This window comes from Phyllostomus discolor, chromosome 2 (assembly GCF_004126475.2).
Source record: "Phyllostomus discolor isolate MPI-MPIP mPhyDis1 chromosome 2, mPhyDis1.pri.v3, whole genome shotgun sequence".
In the NCBI taxonomy this organism is placed as follows: Eukaryota; Metazoa; Chordata; class Mammalia; order Chiroptera; family Phyllostomidae; genus Phyllostomus; species Phyllostomus discolor.
In genome coordinates, this window is record NC_040904.2 from 101,087,150 (window position 1) to 101,104,840 (window position 17,691).

The 17,691-nt window shown below is 38.6% G+C and overlaps 1 protein-coding gene across 3 annotated transcripts in view; it reads left to right on the forward strand.

The window, feature by feature from the left end:
• SLC15A2 (solute carrier family 15 member 2) overlaps positions 1-17,464 on the forward strand; it is a 34,603-nt gene extending 17,139 nt beyond the window's left edge. For 2 of the 3 annotated variants that reach the window (XM_036018166.1, XM_028504601.2), the window contains 15 exons: positions 1,565-1,647; positions 2,067-2,153; positions 2,327-2,416; positions 3,085-3,129; positions 4,184-4,216; positions 4,942-5,030; positions 6,114-6,195; positions 6,766-6,900; positions 7,829-7,993; positions 8,149-8,195; positions 9,585-9,695; positions 10,317-10,413; positions 14,809-14,955; positions 15,761-15,865; positions 16,198-17,464. In XM_036018166.1, the coding sequence (XP_035874059.1) occupies positions 1,565-1,647; positions 2,067-2,153; positions 2,327-2,416; positions 3,085-3,129; positions 4,184-4,216; positions 4,942-5,030; positions 6,114-6,195; positions 6,766-6,900; positions 7,829-7,993; positions 8,149-8,195; positions 9,585-9,695; positions 10,317-10,413; positions 14,809-14,955; positions 15,761-15,865; positions 16,198-16,374 (1,493 nt within the window). In that variant the 3' untranslated portion in view covers positions 16,375-17,464. The remainder of the gene's footprint in view (positions 1-1,564; positions 1,648-2,066; positions 2,154-2,326; positions 2,417-3,084; positions 3,130-4,183; positions 4,217-4,941; positions 5,031-6,113; positions 6,196-6,765; positions 6,901-7,828; positions 7,994-8,148; positions 8,196-9,584; positions 9,696-10,316; positions 10,414-14,808; positions 14,956-15,760; positions 15,866-16,197) is intronic. The other variant, XM_036018165.1, reaches the window with a different exon arrangement.
• The last annotated feature ends 227 nt before the right edge of the window (positions 17,465-17,691 follow it).

The window sequence follows — 17,691 nt, forward strand, 5'->3', positions numbered from 1 at the left end:
ATCCAAAATCTTCATCTTGTCCAAATACCTCTTTCTTCGCTCACTTCCCCAGAATTAGCATTCTTTTCCTGAACTACTTTTTTCTATCAACAATAAGAAGGCTGTTGTAAGTAAAGAGTGCCATTTGGAGGAGCATTGGGGAACTGAGGATGAATAAAGAAAAGGTGGTAGAGTGAATCTGACTGAGAAATGGAAAGATTAAAAAGTTAAGATCAGTAGAAGGAAGGTGGTTCAGGCAGTCTTATGTCCAAGGATATTAGAAAATGCTACTGAGAAAGGCATCTTCTGTAAATTATCTGCTAGAGGGACATCTTGCTGGAGCTGGAGAATCCCTTAAGGAGGAAGTACATTTATGAGGGTGACAAGATGGAGTCTTCCCATTGATTTTAGCTAAACTCAATAAATTTGAAAAAAAATAGCACTTTATAATTATAAAAGTATTATCAGCTCATTGCTAATTATTTGGAAAGTAAAAGGAAGATAAGTAAATGAAATTTGCCTATAATTACCTGTGGAGATGTGCTTAAAGAATACAAATGTGAGTTAAGGGGAAGAAAATAAGTTCAAGAACAGAATAATACAGAACAGAATTTTTGTAGGAATGATGAATAGTGGTTAGAGCGTAGCATACCTAAAGGACAGTAATGAAACATAAAGTGGGAAACAGTAGGTTGAGGTGAGCTCCTCTATGGACAGAGGCCAAGTCTTCTTTATCTTTATTCCTAGTAGTGTCTGGCACAATGTGTAATATAAGAATGAGTGAATGAAATGCTTTATGATGGTTGAGAGCATGGATTTTGAATAGAATAAGACAAGTCTCAGGTCTAAACTACAGTTCCTGGCAATTTCTAGCTTTGTAGCCTTGTACCAGTTGTTCAATTACTTTAATCTTCAATTTCTTTAAGTATAAAATGGAGAGAGTAGTACATATTTTGTCAGGTTAAATCCATTCATGTATGTAAAGTGCTTGACACTTTGCATAGACTAATAAATCTTCAATAGACAGTTCTAACAATAACCATCAGGGCAAGAATGAATTTAGGATGGTCTTTCTTGCCAGCAATTTGAGCTTATTAGGTAGGTCCGGAAAAGACAGTTTTAATTTGGCATCAGCTAAGAGAATGAAGAGACCAGGGATTGAGGAGCTAGTTGTTGGCCATTTTGATAACCTAGGGTAGAATTTGTGAAGTTCTAGATAAGAGTCATAGCAATAGTAGTGGAAAGGAGGAGGCAGCCTGACGAAAGAGGACCAAAGAGAGTTGGTAACATATCAGATGGAGAGATGGAGGAAAAAGAATGAGAATTCAAAGATGACTTCCATTTCTGTGATTACAGGGAAGTCTCAATAGATTATCTCTTTTAACAATGGACCATTTTATTCTTTTTCTGGGGGGGAGGGTCCCATAATTTTTATAACTCCAAAGTCAGCAGGTGTTAGGTGAATTTCCTCCTTTTATGAGATGATCTACCAGTCACTCCTACACTTCAGCAGTCTGTCCTTAGCATTGACATACTGAATGTGCTAAATGAGAAGCTAAGTACCTTGTTTGTGTATCAACTGCAGTTGTGTTTGCAATGGGAAGCAAAATGTACAAAAAAACACCTCCGGAAGGAAATGTAGTGACTCAAGTTGTCAAATGTATCTGGGTAAGTCCATGTATTATTTACATGCCTTTTACAATCAGAGAAAGATGCTATGCTGAGCATATAGGCTTTCAAACATGGGTGTACAGTTTTCTCAATGACCACTATACATCTGTGCCTTTTGGCAAACTGAAATTAATTAGTCTTCCTCTGTGCTCCTACTTAACCATTAAGTAAAAAAGAAAGATTTAATCATCTTTTTAAGTTGGCAAAAATCTTCTGAAATGTAGTTACATATGTTGTCAAGACATAAGGATAAATAAAATTGTATCTGGAATATTCTGAAATTCAGTGTCTAATTAAACCAAAGGGTTGGAATAAGTCACTTGAAGTACATGTGTTTGAGGGAAGGGATGATGAATTGGAAAAGACAGGGGATAGTTTCTTTTCATCTCTCCTCTGATGTCTATGCTCTGCCCTAGTTTGCTATTTCTAACCGTTTTAAGAACCATTCTGGGGAGATTCCAAAGAGACAGCACTGGCTGGATTGGGCAGCTGAAAAATACCCAGTAAGTTGAAACTTCAGAAATATCTTATGCCTCTGTAGCATCTTTCCTAATATCCAAAGTGATTCCTCCCTGCTGCATTTAACCTCTTTTCTTATGGTTCTGGGATACCTCTACTCCCAGCAAGAAAACCATGTCTAGCAATTCAGCCTGTTCCTTCTTTCCCTTTCTTGCAGAAGCAGCTCATCATGGATGTGAAGGCACTGACCAGGGTACTACTCCTTTACATCCCATTGCCCATGTTCTGGGCTCTTTTGGAACAGCAGGTAAGAATAGTTATTTTGAAGCCACCCCTTTTTCCAGCTACTTCCCTCTTACAAAAAAGGAAATTCCCTCTTTGTTTTTATTTTTTCAATCCCTCTACCCTCCCCCTGCCTCTTCCCTACCCCTGACAGCTGTCAGCCTGCTCTCTATCTATGAGTCTGTCTCTATTTTACTTATTAGTTCATTTTGTTTAACTCATGGACACAGACAACATTGTGACAATTACTGGGGTAGGGAGGGCCGAGGGAGGTGGAGGAGGGAATAGGTGAATAAATGATGACGGAAGGAGACCTGACTTTCGGTGGTAAGCACCAACAGAGTGTATAGAGATGTGTTGTAAAATTGGGCACCTGAAACTTGTATGATTTTGTTAACCACTTTCACACCAATACATTCAAAAGAAAAAGAAGGAAGGAAGGAGGGAAGGGAGGGAGGGAAGGAGGGAAGGGAGGGAGGGAAGGAGGGAGGGAGGGAGGGAAGGAGGGAGGGAAAAGAAAGAGAAAGGAAGAAAGAAAGAAAGAGAAAAAAAGGACAGGAAGAAAAGAAAAGGAAAAGAAAAGAGAAATGGTAGAGAAAAGAAAAGAAAAGAAAAGAAAAAAGAAAAGAAAAAGAGAAAAGAAAAGAAAAGAAAAGAAAAGAAATTTCTGATAATGGCATCTGTCTGCCTTAGGGATCGCGATGGACCTTGCAAGCCACCAGGATGAATAGGAATTTGGTGAGTTGAAGAGCTTTTCCAGAGAAGTCTGTTATTTTCTTTATAATCCATATTCAGAAAAAAATTTATTTATTTGTGTTTTTTGCCTGAAAACTGAATTAAAATTATAAGACAGGTACCTTTAGTATGACAGTTCTGAGCAGGCAAAGTAAAGAAATTGAGTCTAGAAGTAAAAACCAGAATCTTATTAGAAATCAGTAACATAAGGATGTGGAAGGTTTAAATGTACACAAGGAGGTATTGAGAGGATAGCAAATGAAATGCTCTAGACCTTCCATCTAAGCCTGCCCTGCACAGCAGAGATAGGTTTAATTTTGCTTGTACACAGTTGGCACCATCTCTTAGTCAAGGAGCACAGCACAGGACCTAGACTTGGGTATTCTGTACCTGGCTGGATGTGGAAAGAATGGGAAAGTCGTAAGCATCATTTTCTCTTTTACCCATCTTCATTCTTTGGCAAACTCACATAAAGTTTCATCTCTGCTCTCAATTATTCTACTTCCCAGATTATTGTCTTGTTTTCTTCCATCTCAGTCACAAAGAGGGAAGGGTGAAACAATGCCAGGGTTTTATTAGCCAGTCTATTTGCGAAGTCCAGTCTAAACGCCAAATATAATTTTACCTTTTTCCTTCCTCTAGTTGTCTGGGATTTACCATGATTGTCCTCTTGTTGATCCCGTGAAGAACAATTTTGGAAACACTGTGTGTCAGTGGGAATCTTCACCCTAACCATGATGGCTTGCCCTCACATTATTACCACCTAAAACTGCAGATACTGAGATTAATAAAAACACACTTACTCCATTCTCTCTGAATTTAAGGAAAGCATAGTACATAGAAAAGAATAATCTGACTTAGGGCACCTGCCATCAGCAAACATAGCCTGAAGCCGTTCCCAGTCTGTTCCTCCACATACACTTACAAGCATGATAGTGGCCCTGAACCAAATGAATTTTGGTTCAACCTGATGAATTTTAATTTATGCTTAATGCCTGCTAATTATCAAGACTGTTAATGTAGCCACCTCTAAATTTAATTTATTATAATGTTTCAGGGTTTTATTGTGCTTCAGCCTGACCAGATGCAGGTAGGATACTTCTTTATAGTCATGAGGACTTATTTCTCTTTTCATCTACACCTCTACCTGTAGTATTAGGATTTCCAGCAATAATTTGATGTTATTTTGCCTTGTAAGCTGAAGTGTGCTAAGCATAGGGATGAATATATTCTCCTTAAGGCCCACAGTCCTCTTTCACATCTTCTGTTATGCAAGTAAGTCCTGCCCAACTTCAGAGAGAGTGAGTTTTGAGCTCACAGGAAAAGTATAAGCACTGGACTTTCTTTTTCCATGGCAAAGTAGTACAATGGAAATATTGTCAAAGAAAGTGGAAAGCTTCGTTCTGTGAGCAACGAAGTCAGAATCTCTGTTCACTGGTGACTCCCAGTTCCTTTTTTAACCCCTTTGCTCAACAGGCCCCAATTCTTCCTTCTCTTCTTCGTTTCTTCTGGCCATGACATTTTCCTTTGGGCTGTGGAAATGCAGAAGATAAGTGAAAATGGGAGGGAAGAACTCCCAATTGATTGACAGAAAAACTGGTTCAGAGTGAAACTGGTTCTTTGGGATATTTGGAAACTAAGGTGCTTTGCAAGTCTTGGGTGTAAAGCGACTAAGGTGGAATCATTTTGTACTTAGTATGATGAAAGTGTGTTGGGATGTGAAAGAAAATGCACAATATCAAATGAGAGCACATGCTCACACTTTTATGATAGGAGAACACTAGTAACTAATCTTTTTTTACGGTGGTATTACAGGTACTAAATCCCCTTCTGGTTCTTATCTTCATCCCATTGTTTGACCTTGTCATTTATCCTCTGGTCTCCAGGTGTGGAATTAACTTCTCGTAAGTGCTCATTATGCCTGTGTTGCTCCAGACTGACTCAATCTTTGCCCAGTTTGATAAAGATTCAGTGTCAGTATTTTTACACTTAGGAATGATTTATTTTGGTTTATCATTTTTCTGCTTCTATTTACCCATGTTAGACTAAATGCCATTAATACTATAGGATGGGAATTAGAACTAATTAATTCTTATTGTAGAGAGTCGAAGCCATTACTACAGACTGAACTGTGCAGTGTGGAAGGGGAAGTTTCATGGAAAGTCAAGAGATGGGAGAGTAGGTTCCTAAACCAACTTCTTGCTTTGTTCTTGAATGTTGCCTCTTCAAAGAAGTCTAAAGCTTTTGATGACAGCTAATCTCTTTAAATCTCCTGTGGTTCCTATATAACAAGTAGGGGGACCTGGTGAGAGTGGGGATAGAATTGTCCCTATTGTTATTCTTTGTAAAGTTTGGCAGAGGAGGTTTTCAAGCCTCTTCTAATTCCTGATTTAATAACTATTTCCATTTAATGGCCACTTTACCCTATTTAAATGACCTTTAGTCATTTGTTCATTCACTGTGGGTTCAGCACCAAGTGCCATGCAAATGTAAAATTACAAATCTTGTCCCCAAGGAGTTTACTCCTTAATCAGGGAGCGGCGGAACCTACCCACAGTTAATTAAGTATGTTAAGTGCCCTAAAAAGGGAGATTAAGTGCCAGGGAAGTGTAGAGAAGTCTGCTGCCAGGGTCAAGGAAAACTTCTGAAGAAGAGGAAAATGAAATAATAAAGTACAGTGCCTGGCATATGGTAAATCTTCAATTAGTCTAGCTGCATTACTATTAACTTGTTATCATGACATGATGGACAGAAAAACTATCATAAACCAAGGTAGATGTAGGAAAATGTGGTGCATTGCAAAGAGCCATTTGATGTGACCCCAGTCAAGGGAGAAAGAAGGACATGTGACAGGGTGCTCTAAGAAATACTTTGAAAGTAACTGAGGCCAAATCAGGAAAGGTCTTCAATGGTGGGCCTACAGGTTTTGGATTTTATCCTTTGGAGTTTAAAGTTGAGATATAATTCTCTCTCCTTCTCCTCTGCAGATCACTTAGGAAAATGGCCGTCGGCATGATCCTAGCATGCCTAGCATTTGCAGTTGTGGCAGTTGTAGAGATAAAAATTAATGTGAGTTTAATAAATCTTAAGCTCCCTGAGTGCAGGACTTTGTCTATCTCATTCACTCTTTTGATTCCTGGGGACCTAGCACACTACTTGTTTTAAAGAAGGTGCATAATAAATATTTGTCATAAATGAATAGATACAGGGGTAGAGCCACAATGCAAAATGATACTCATCTCCCACTTGAGTGATTCAGAATATATTGTGAAGGAATTTCCAAACACTGATATCCAAGTTATGTAGCCATCTCTTTGGAAACACAAGCTAACATGATAGCTTACCAGATAATCACATAAGCACCTTTTGGCAGATTGAATAACCATTATTAGGGAATGATGCATGAGGCCACAGCTGAGTCAAAAAGCATGAAGCTTGTTACTTGGCATCTGTGCTTGATGCACTGAGCTTGTGTTTCCGCTTCAAAATGCCTTCAGACTTTTTTAAGCCAAGTGCTCTTCAGAGGAAGAAAACCGTGTCAACCTAACTAGGCTGTCAGAAATAGGACTGAGACATGTGTTCTCTTTGTATCGAAAAGGTTTACTGTTGGTGATTCTGACGTGTGTTCTCTGCCCTAAGGAAATGGCCCCACCCCAGCCAGGTCCCCAAGAGATTGTCCTACAAGTCTTGAATCTGGCAGATGATGAGGTGAAGGTGGCAGTGCTGGGAGATGAAAACAATGCTCTGTTAACAGAGTCCATCAAATCCTTTCAGGTGAGGACTTGAATGAAGAACTTGAATGAATTAGAAACACATTCTGGTTAGGCACCAAAGCAGCAGCATAAGATCATGGTTAAGAGCATGCATTTGTGGAGTCAAACTGCCCCAGGCTGATTTCTGGTCCTGCTACTCCCTAGCTATAAGACCCTGAACAAGTTATTTATCTCCAAACCTCTCTAGGTTTTACCATGTGTAAAATGGTAGTAATTTTTAAGTCAGAAGCTATTGTAAGGATAAGTATTCTGTGTAAAATGCTTAGCATAGTGTCAGGGACATTGTAAGCTCTCAACAAGTTATTATTTGTATCATTATTTCAAACTGCCTCTAAGCCACGCTTCCTTTGAAAAAGTCTGGCCTGTATGTTTTCAAAACTATTACTGTACATATTCTGAAATATTTACTTAAAAAGTAATATACATTTATTTTTGAAAATTGGGGAGTATGTAGAAAGATACAAAAACCATCTATAAGTCCATCACCCAGAGATAATCACAGTGAGCATTTTTATAACCAAATAAACAATCTAATTTTTAAACAGTGCTCAAACTGTATTATTGATCTTGATTCTTTCTTAACATTAATTGTATCATAAGCATTTTTCCCATATCCTTATATAATCTTTGAGAACATGATTTTAATGGACATACAATATTCCTATGGATATATCATAGTTTATTAAAAAATTTCCTTATAAACATTTATGGTTTTTTATTATTATATATGACCCTATGATGAATATCCTTACTCATAAATATTTATGCCTGCCTCTAATTACTCCTCTGGTATTGTCCTAAAAATGGATTTACTAGATTAAATGATAATGTTGAAAGTACCTCATGAAGTTGCTCACTCTGGGATGCTCTGGGATTAGGATGTCCAAGATGTGGTACAGGGTGAGTGTGACAGGATTTTCCTTCTACAGAAAATGCCACACCCTTCCAAACTCCACCTGAAGACAGAAAGCCAGAATTTCCAATTCCACCTGAAATATCGAAATTTGTCTGTCTACACTGAGCATTCTGTGGAGGAGAAGAAATGGTACACTCTAGTCATTCGAAAAGATGGGGAAAATATTTCCAGTATGATGGTAAGTTGAGAAATGGCTTAGGCTCCAAATTGTTATCTTAGAGTATAATGGCTGGCTCAGCAATATCTTATCGAGGATATGCCCAATGATAAAATTTTCTGATTATTGGTTCCCTGTTTTCAGCCGTAACTGATTTTGACTTTTCTCTATTTCAGGTGAAGGATGCAGAAAACATAACAACTGATGGGATGACAGCTGTGAGGTTTGAATGTCAAGGACACCCCGGGCCACTCTGTTCTCTTGAATCTTGTGTCTCTTCTGATCTTCAGATGATGAGGCCTAACATTCCACTTGTCCTGTACAGGGATTCTCTCTCCTAGAATGTCAGAGGCGTGGGTGTCAGAAGGCATTTTCTGGGACACAGAACAGATAGGCTTGCTTTCCAGTGTGGTGTTCAAAGATGACCCTGTATCTGTATGTCTCCTGTGCCCTGATGCACATATCTCCTCTACTGAATTTTATACTTCCCTTGTTCCCAGGGAAATAACTCAGTACTTTCCTCTTTGATGACTAGAGATAAATTTATAAGTGAGCAAATAATCCTTCATTGTTAGTAGTTGAATATCTCTTGTTACTGTGTTTTCAAAGTAAAGTATAGTCTTTATTTTAAACTTACAGAGGCATCATGGTATAATAAAGATAACACATTTGGAATCAAAAGACTTAGTTGTGAATTCAGATAAGCCTAAAGGTCTTGTCAGACAGCCTGGGACAGTTACAGAGATGGAGCACTGAAGAGGTCACCTGCTTTCTGTGGCAGGAATCTGATGTGAAATAGACAGGTGCATCAAGCTTATGTGGTTGGTGTTAAAAGTTGATAGGACTCCTTGAGCTGGAAGACCAGAGAAACCTCCAGAAGAAGTGAAGGGGGAAATTCCTAGATCAGTGCAGGATAATCTATAGTCAGAGATCAACATTAAGGATTTTAGAGGGAACTTCCCTTCTTGTCCCATGGGCCAGAGACAAAGGCAAAAGCTATCAAAGTAGAAATGTACAGAAAACCCATACTGAGGGAACAGTTTAGGGGCCTAGATTCAGAAGACTAGAAAGAGAATCCTAGAAGGGTCCAGGATTGTCTGTACTCCAAAATAATGATAACAACCTATTGTGGTCTGGGAGTCTGAGTTTACATAAGTCAAGTCAGACTTCATTTATAAAAGGATAGAGTATCAGTTTTATATAAACATTGGTAATCATTTTTCTTAATGGAATATTAATTGGTGAATCTCGCCATTATAAGAGGGAAAAAAGTTGGGTGCACCAAGCTGGGTTAGTGAAGAAGCTCAGACTGCCATGGGTGATCATGATAGTGTCAATCCCAGCTAGAGATCAGTGTGAGGGTATGGCCGATAGAAAGCTAATACCTCTGGAAAGAGAAAGGTAGGGACAGCTAAGACTACTAGTCAGTCTTTTTACTACTTTTTACATCTGAGTTGATTCATTCACTCAGTTAACAATATACACGATGTATGTTTTACATACTAGGCACTGGGATATAGTGGTAAACAGATCGGAAAAGGCCCCTGCCCTTTTATTATGTGTCCTTGTTTGGGAAGGTTTGTCTGATCTGTGACAATGTCTCTACCCTTAGGTTTGTTAACACTTTGCATAAAGAGGTCAATATCAACCTGGGTGCAGATATCTCCCTCAGTGTTGGTGAGGACTACGGTGTGTCGGCTTACAAAACTGTGCAAATAGGAGAGTAAGAACATTTATTCAGCTTTGGAAATTTTATTAACAATTTTTTAAATGTTTGCACATAGGTGGGGGCATATCGAGACAGTAGGTACACCTTGGCTAATTTTGGGTACACACAGACTCCAACTCCTTTTCGACCCTTGCCTCCTTCCCTCAGTCTCACCTTTCTCTACACAGATATACTGAGATCATGACTGCTGTGAAGGCCATACTGTGTAGTTTAATAAGGCTCATCTCTGGGAGGTTTGCAAAGCTTATTATGTACTGCCTGTTGGCACATCATTACTTCCAGCTTATCCTTTTGGGTTCACTTTTGTGTGGAGAAAAATTCATAAGACTTAGATGAGAATATTTAGGGCCTGGAGTCTACAGAAGAAGATGATTTGTGCTTTCTTTATTTGGGTTTAAGTTAAAAAAAATACCCAACAGACAATGAAGGGCTCAGATCAGTGGCAGAAAAGCCTGGCATGAAAATAATTGACTCCTTGAGAGTCCTCTCTTTAAGAGAAATGGTGGCTTGGATATCTAACTCACCACCGATAAAGAAATGAGATCCTTCCCCTGGTAATGGGAGTGCTTTTCTAAGCTACAATGTTTATTCTAACCTAAACTCCTCCTGTTCCAGATACCCTGAGGTGCACTGTAGAACAGAAGATGATGACTTTTCACTGAATTTGGGTCTACTAGACTTTGGTGCAGTTTACCTGTTTGTTATTACTAATGTAAGTAGCACATGGCCACCCCTGCACCCTCCTTCCATATATCTGTATGTATATCTATGTCTATTCTGGAATCGAAAGGAGACTTTGTGGCAAGACAGGATCCCATACATATTTCTAGTGGGAGATGATAAGCTCTTGTATCTTTAGAAAGCTTACTGAGGTCTCCATAGGGGGCATTAAAAGAGATAGCATTGGCAGGAGGGACAGGGTCTAGAAGCATGGAAGACATAATTTATCTGGAGCCATTGCTATGAGGTGACATGTGCTCCTTCAGTCTCATTATGACCCTAAGAAAACAAAGATTATTTATGTCTTTTTGACTGACTCTACATGCAAGTCAGGAAGTCCAAGATCAAGGTGTTGGAGGGGTTGCATCCTTAAGAGGGCTGTGCAGAAGAATCTTCCATACCTTTTTTCCAGCTTCTAGTGGTTTTCTGGAAATATTTGGTGTTCCCAGGTGTGTAGACAAATAATCTCAGTCTCTGCCTTTATCTTTACAAGGATGCTTGTCCATACAGGGAGAACTCCACATCCACATTTCTCCATTTTAAAGAGGACACCAGTCATATTGAATTAGGGCCCACCCTGATGGCCTCATTTTAACTTGACTAATCATTCTGCAACAACCCTATTTCCAAATAAGGTCACATTATCAGGTACTAGGGGTTCAAACTTCAACATGTAAGTTTTAAGGGGCAGACCACACCCATAATGCTTGCATTCTGGGTTTTACTCCCAGAATTTTTTGTTTGTTCTATTTCTAATATGCTGCTCAAGACAGAGATCATGTGTGTTGTTTCTGAATGCCAGGATCTAATAAGCATCTAGAGTAGAGATCATAAATTGGAGGCCTGGGGGCCAAGTTCTACCATATCCTGGTTTGTGTGGTCTGCACAGTATTGATGACAACAATTATTATTACAATTATTATTATTACTTGCCAATATTTAAAATTCAAGAGACTTTACCTAAAAGCTAGATTCATAACATTTCTTAAAAACAATATCAGAAGATTTTGTAACAAGGATCCCATGTCAGTTGGCTGGTGCTGTAATGGCTGTACCCTTTAGATGGGGCCTGTGCTGTCCAGTACACCACACGGTCCTCATTTCCAGTCAGCCAGCCACATTTACTCACCTACATATGGGTATTTGAGTATGTGAACTTGATTTAGAAGCATAGGTCTTTTTTCTCAGAGGCTGAGAAGACTCAAATATTGTATATGCCTAGTATCTACTAAAGCAAAATTTACCTTATTATTTTGAACCCAATGGCCCTTTGACTCAGAGAATCAACCACATTTGGACATCAAAAACATTTTATTTCAAGAACTTCTGATCTTGATTTTAAAGTTGCCATTTTTTTCTCATTGTATGTCCAGGTATTATACCTACTATCTAAAAATGGTTTTACTCTAAGAAATATATATAATTTTAAAAATTCCATTCAATTTATAACAAACATTAGTAGATACAATTTATATAAAATCAATCATAGCTAAAAACCTACATACAGTAAAAGAAGTTTTAGAGACAAAAAATTGTAGAATCATGTATATTTGGTAATATTCATAACAAAAATTTGAGCCTAAAAATTTCTTTTGACCAAAATTTTACAAAAAAAATGCAGTTTTGAAAATTTTAGTGTGTAAGGTTTAAGTTAAAAAAAGTATGGCCAGTAAAAAGAATTCAAAATAGCAGGTGGGCCCTGAACAGTGTGGCTCAGTTGGTTGGGCATTATCCCACAAAGTGAAAGGTCACCAGTTCTATTACCAGTCAGGGCACATACCCGAGTTGTGGATTTGGTCCATGGCTGGGGCACAAATGAGAGCCAACTGATTGACATTTCTCTCTCACATCAGTGTTTCTCTCTCTCTCTTTTTTTCAATCCCTGCCCCCTCTTTAAAATTAAATAAATAAAATTGAAAATAATAAAAAAAAATAGCAGGTGATATTTAATGTGGGTTTTTTAAAATTGACCAATACAATTTTCAGTGTAAGGGTTACCAAGAAAATCATTCATTCTGATAAAATTTTAGTAAAATAAAAAATTTAATGGAAAATATTGAAAACAATTTAATTCTACTTATCCAGGAAAAGGAATTAAACTTTTCTCAAGAACATGTTTTCTGAAAATTCATTGTGTTTGTATAATTCAGATACCATTTTATACTTAAAATGTTGATTAGGATCAAAATACCCAATAGGTCAAAATGGTGGGAATCCAAAACATAGTATCAAAATATTCTGCCACTTTTAAGGACTCTGTCAATGATGGTATCTGAAATCAGGCAAGTGAGTGCAGTGTTAAAGAAGGGAATTCTAAACAATTAAAATTGTGTAAAAATTGCTCAATCTCTTGAGGGGAGCAAAAGGATAAAAATACAAAGAGAGGAGTTCTGGCCAAGTGGAGGCACAGGTAGAAACGCTCCACTACCTCACACAAACAGAAGAAGGATAACAATCAATTTAAAAACAAAAAACAACCAGAACTCCCAGAAAATCAAAGTGTATGGAACTCTGACAACCAAGGAATTAAAGAAACATTCATCCAGACTGGTAAGAGGGGTGGAGATGGGCAACCAGGCAGGAGGAGAGGATGCAGCTAGGCAGTGGACCACGTGGGTGAGGTGGCCGCTGGCTAACCAGTTGGTCCCACATTTGCACCCAGATAAGCTGGAAGGAACAACGAGAGCAAGACAGACTATGAAACACAGGGTTTCCGCATGGAAAACAAAAGATTGAAAACCTCTGGCTGTAAAATTCTGTAGGGATTGTAGAGGTGGGAGAAACTCCCAGTCTCTCGGGACAGCCCATTGGAGAGACCCATGGGGTCCTAGAATGTACACAAACTCACCCACCTGAGGAATCAGCACCTGAAATCCACTTGTAGGAAGCAAGGTAAGTGATGGAAAGTGGGTCAAGAGCCAAGCAAGTGGCATTGTTCCCTCTCTGACCCCACCCCAAGAGACAGCACCACTATGCAGCAAAGAAGTTTGCCCTGTCCTGGCTAATACCTAAGGCTCTGCCCCTTACAAGGTAGTGGGTACTGAGATAAAGAAATGTGGCCCAAATGAAAGAACAGATCAAAACTCCAGAAAAAGAGCTAAGCGACAAAGAGATAGACAACCTATCAGATGCAGAATTCAAAACACTGGTAATCAGGATGCTCACAGAAATTATTGAGTTTGGTCTCAAAATGAAGGAAGAAATGAAGACTAAAAAAGTGCAATAAAGCAAAATATACAGGGAACTGACAGTGAAGGGAAGGAAACCAGGACTCAAATCAACAATTTGGAACAAAAGGAAGAAATAAGGATTCAATCAGAACAGAATGAAGAAATAAGAATTCAAAAAAAGGAGAACCTGAGGAACCTCTGGGACAACTTTAAATGCTCCAACATCCAAATCATAAAGGTACAAGTAGGAGAAGAGGAAGAGAAAGAAATTGAAAACTTATTTGAACAAATAATAAAGGAAAATTTCCCCAATCTGATGAAGGAAATAGACTTCCAGGACTTACAGGAAACTCAGAGAGTCCCAAAGAAATTGGACCCAAGGAGGAACACACCAAGGTACATCATCATTAAGTTACCCAAGATTAAAGATAAAGAGAAAATCCTAAAAGAAGCAAGAGGAAAGGAGAAGGTTACCTAGGAAGGAGTTCCCATAAGACTATCAGCTGATTTCTCAAAAGAAACTTTGCAGGCAAGAAGGGGCTGGAAAGAAGTATTCAAAGTCATGAAAGACAAGGACCTAAATCCAAGATTACTCTATCCAGCAGAGATATCATTTAGAATGGAAGGGCAGGTTAAGTGCTTCCCAGATAAGGTCAAGTTAAAGGAGTGCATCATCAACAAGCCCTTATTACATGAAATGTTAAAGGGACTTATCTAAGAAGTAGAAGAAGATAAAAAAGTATGAACAGTAAAATGACAATAAGCTCACAACTATCAACAACTGAACCTAAAAAACAAAAACTAAGCAAAACACTAGAACAGGAACAGAACCAGAGAGATGGAGATCACATGGAGGGTTATCAGTGGGGAGTGGGAGGGGAGAATGGGGTGAAAAGGTACAGGGAATAAGAAGCATAGTTGGTAGGTGAAAAATAGACAGGGGGAGGTTAAAGATAGTATAGGAAATGGAGAAGCCAAAGAACTTCTATGTGTGACCCATGGACATGAACTAAGGGGTGGTGATCCTGGAGGGTGGTGAGGTGCAAGGCAGAGGGGGATAAAGGGGAGAAATAAATTAGGACAACTGTAATAGCATAATCAATAAAATATACTTTAAAAATACAAAGAGGGGATGGATAACAAGTCATAGAATGCTGTATGTAAGGAATTGGTACTTGAGAGTAGTGACAAATTTATTTATCTTTTCCCTCACAAAGAACACCAATCAGGGTCCTCAGGTGTGGAAGACAGAAGACATTCCAGCCAACAAAATATCCATTGCATGGCAGCTGCCACAATATATACTGGTTTCAGCTGGGGAGGTCATGTTCTCTGTCACAGGACTTGAGTTTTCTTATTCTCAGGTAGGTCTTTGCAAGTGGAAAGTAAAAAGAGACATATTGCTGCAGGTGTGTCCAACCTTTTGGCATCCCTGGGCCATTCTGGAAGAAGAGTTGTCCTGGGCCACACATTAAATACACAAACAAAAACAAAAAAATCTCATAATGTTTTAAGTAAATATATGATTTTGTGTTGGGCCACATTCACAGCTATCCTCAGTCACGTGCAGCCTGGGGGCCACGGATTGGACACCCCTGGTGGAGGATGGTGAATTTTAATTCTGGCACTGCTGTAAATAGCTATGTATTGTGGCCAAGACCTTCATATATGTTGGCCACATATATGAAGATTCCTTATGAATGACAGTGACCCTGAACAGAGGGTCATCTTGTTTCCCAGGATCACAGGATAGCATAGTAGCCTATGGTATTTGATATCTGAAAGAATACTTAAAAATTAAGAAGGACTATGGAGTCAAATTATCTATGTTCAAATTTTGGCTGCACAATTTATGTAATCCCGAGCAAGTGAATTTTTATTTCTCTAATGCTATTTTTCATTATGTATAAAGTAAGAATACTAACAGACCTAGTTTCTTAGGGTTATAATGAAGATTATGTAACATAATGAATTAAAATATTTTGTTAAGAGCTCCATCCTGTTATTACTGTTAACATTATTAACACCCTCTGAGTCAATGTGATAGCTGAACTAAGTGGGGAAAGTTTAAATCTGGAAACTTTTGTGGAAGAATTATTCTAGATAGATGCATGGAGCATGAGGGTGGTGTAGGGATTTCATTTACTGACAAACTCATGTTCTCTCTAGGCTCCCTCTAGCATGAAATCGGTACTCCAGGCAGCCTGGCTGTTGACAATTGGAGTTGGGAATGTCATTGTGCTTGCTGTAGCACAGTTCAGTGGCCTGGTACAGGTATTGATCTGAGAGAAAAAGAGCATCTGTCTATCCAAGGTTTCCCCTCGAGATTTTTCTTCTTCCTCCTCCCCCACCCCTCTGCCTCCCACGTTCCCCATGTGAGATGGGTTAGATGCACACAGACTTTGCAAGAAAAACAGACATATGAAGTCTCAGTAATGGCCACCACATGACCATGTAAAGAAAGATCAGTGAACCCAGTCTTCTTCTAACAAACATCTGTCTAAATGGTGAGCCTGGGTCAGTCTTCTCCCCAGTTCTCATCCTTTGAAGATCCCTTCAGTTTCAGGTTTCTCCGTATTTTTTCTTATATTTATTTCTTCCTGCAGTGGGCCGAATTCATTTTATTTTCCTGTCTCCTGCTGCTGGTTTTCCTGATCTTCTCCATCATGGGCTACTACTATGTTCCTGTAAAGTCAGAGGATATTATGGAGCCAGAAGATAAGCGGAGCCCCCATATCCAAGAGGATATGACCAATCTGGACACCAATAACACAAAGCTGTAATCACCCAAGACTCTGCCCCCACCCAAATTCCTGACCCTGGTCTTAGTCATCACTGAATTTTAAGCATTTTTTTTTTCTCCTGTTTGGTTAGGGATCGGAGGGAGCATCACATCCGAGCTGATCTCCTCTACTTTTCTCCCATGATAGAGGAAATTCTGGAATTTGAAGTACATTAAAGAGCAAGGCCCCTGAGACTCTATATCTTCCCATGTATCAGTGAACTCAGTAAACCTGTGTAGTGTTTGTGAAGCTGGCCTGGTATTTCCAAACGGCCATGAAAATACAAAAGTATAATTGAGATTAGTATCTGTGGGTATGCAAAATTATGTGAGAATTCCTCTACCTACTATTTAGAACTGATGACCCCACTTTCTGAGATGCCAATTTAGGGGCAAAATTGCAGAAATGGAGCAATAGTAGTTCATGTTTCTTCATAAGCAATGTCATTGAATATTCACAGGGACTTCAAGAATTGGTATATATGGTGTGATCTTGTCCAGGGGCTGGCTTATCAGCTATCCAAGTTTGATAAAACCTTAATAAATTTTTCAGTACAGAATGATACTTTATTAACCCAGTAGAAGATATATCTTTATTATAATTATAGCATTTTATCTACTATCCCAAACACCCCTTTCTCAGGGCTGATAGATATTTGGAAATCAACTTAAACATAGTAAACATTGGTAAATATGGTTCTGGAAAACAGAAATGGCTATAAATTGTAGAAATCATGATGAACCCTTCTGCAGAGACATTTTTCTGAGGGACTACAATGCTTTAGCCCTGGTTTATGTCTTCCGGTGGACAGTTGTGTATATACTAACTATAATTTTGAAACTCTGTCTTTTCAATGTTTGGGGGCCAGCCTCTTCTCATTATTACATTATGTCTTGCTTATTGCAACAGATATTTAATAACAGCAATATTTTTATGAATCCATCTTCCTTTTTTATTATTACTCTCCTCACCTCAAATAAGGAGCTCCATTTTGATAACTTTTCTTGTTTTACTTTTCTCACAATTTTTAAAGTCCATTTCTTCATTTAGGCTTGGGAATTTCTTGCTTATTAAAAAAGTTATATTAATACTCTAGGTGTGAGTCTCTACAATGGTGATGCTCAATGGAGGGACATGGTTTCATATGAGGATCCTCTCACAGTCGGGGGGAGGGGAGAACATGAGGGTTTGTTTGTTTGTTTCTGTGTTCGTGAAAAAGGTGGGAAACATAACCTTGCACACAATAAATCAATCCTTTGACAGACATGGGAGTGCCATTGCAATGTATTGCTAAGAAAAAAGTTCAGAACCACTGTG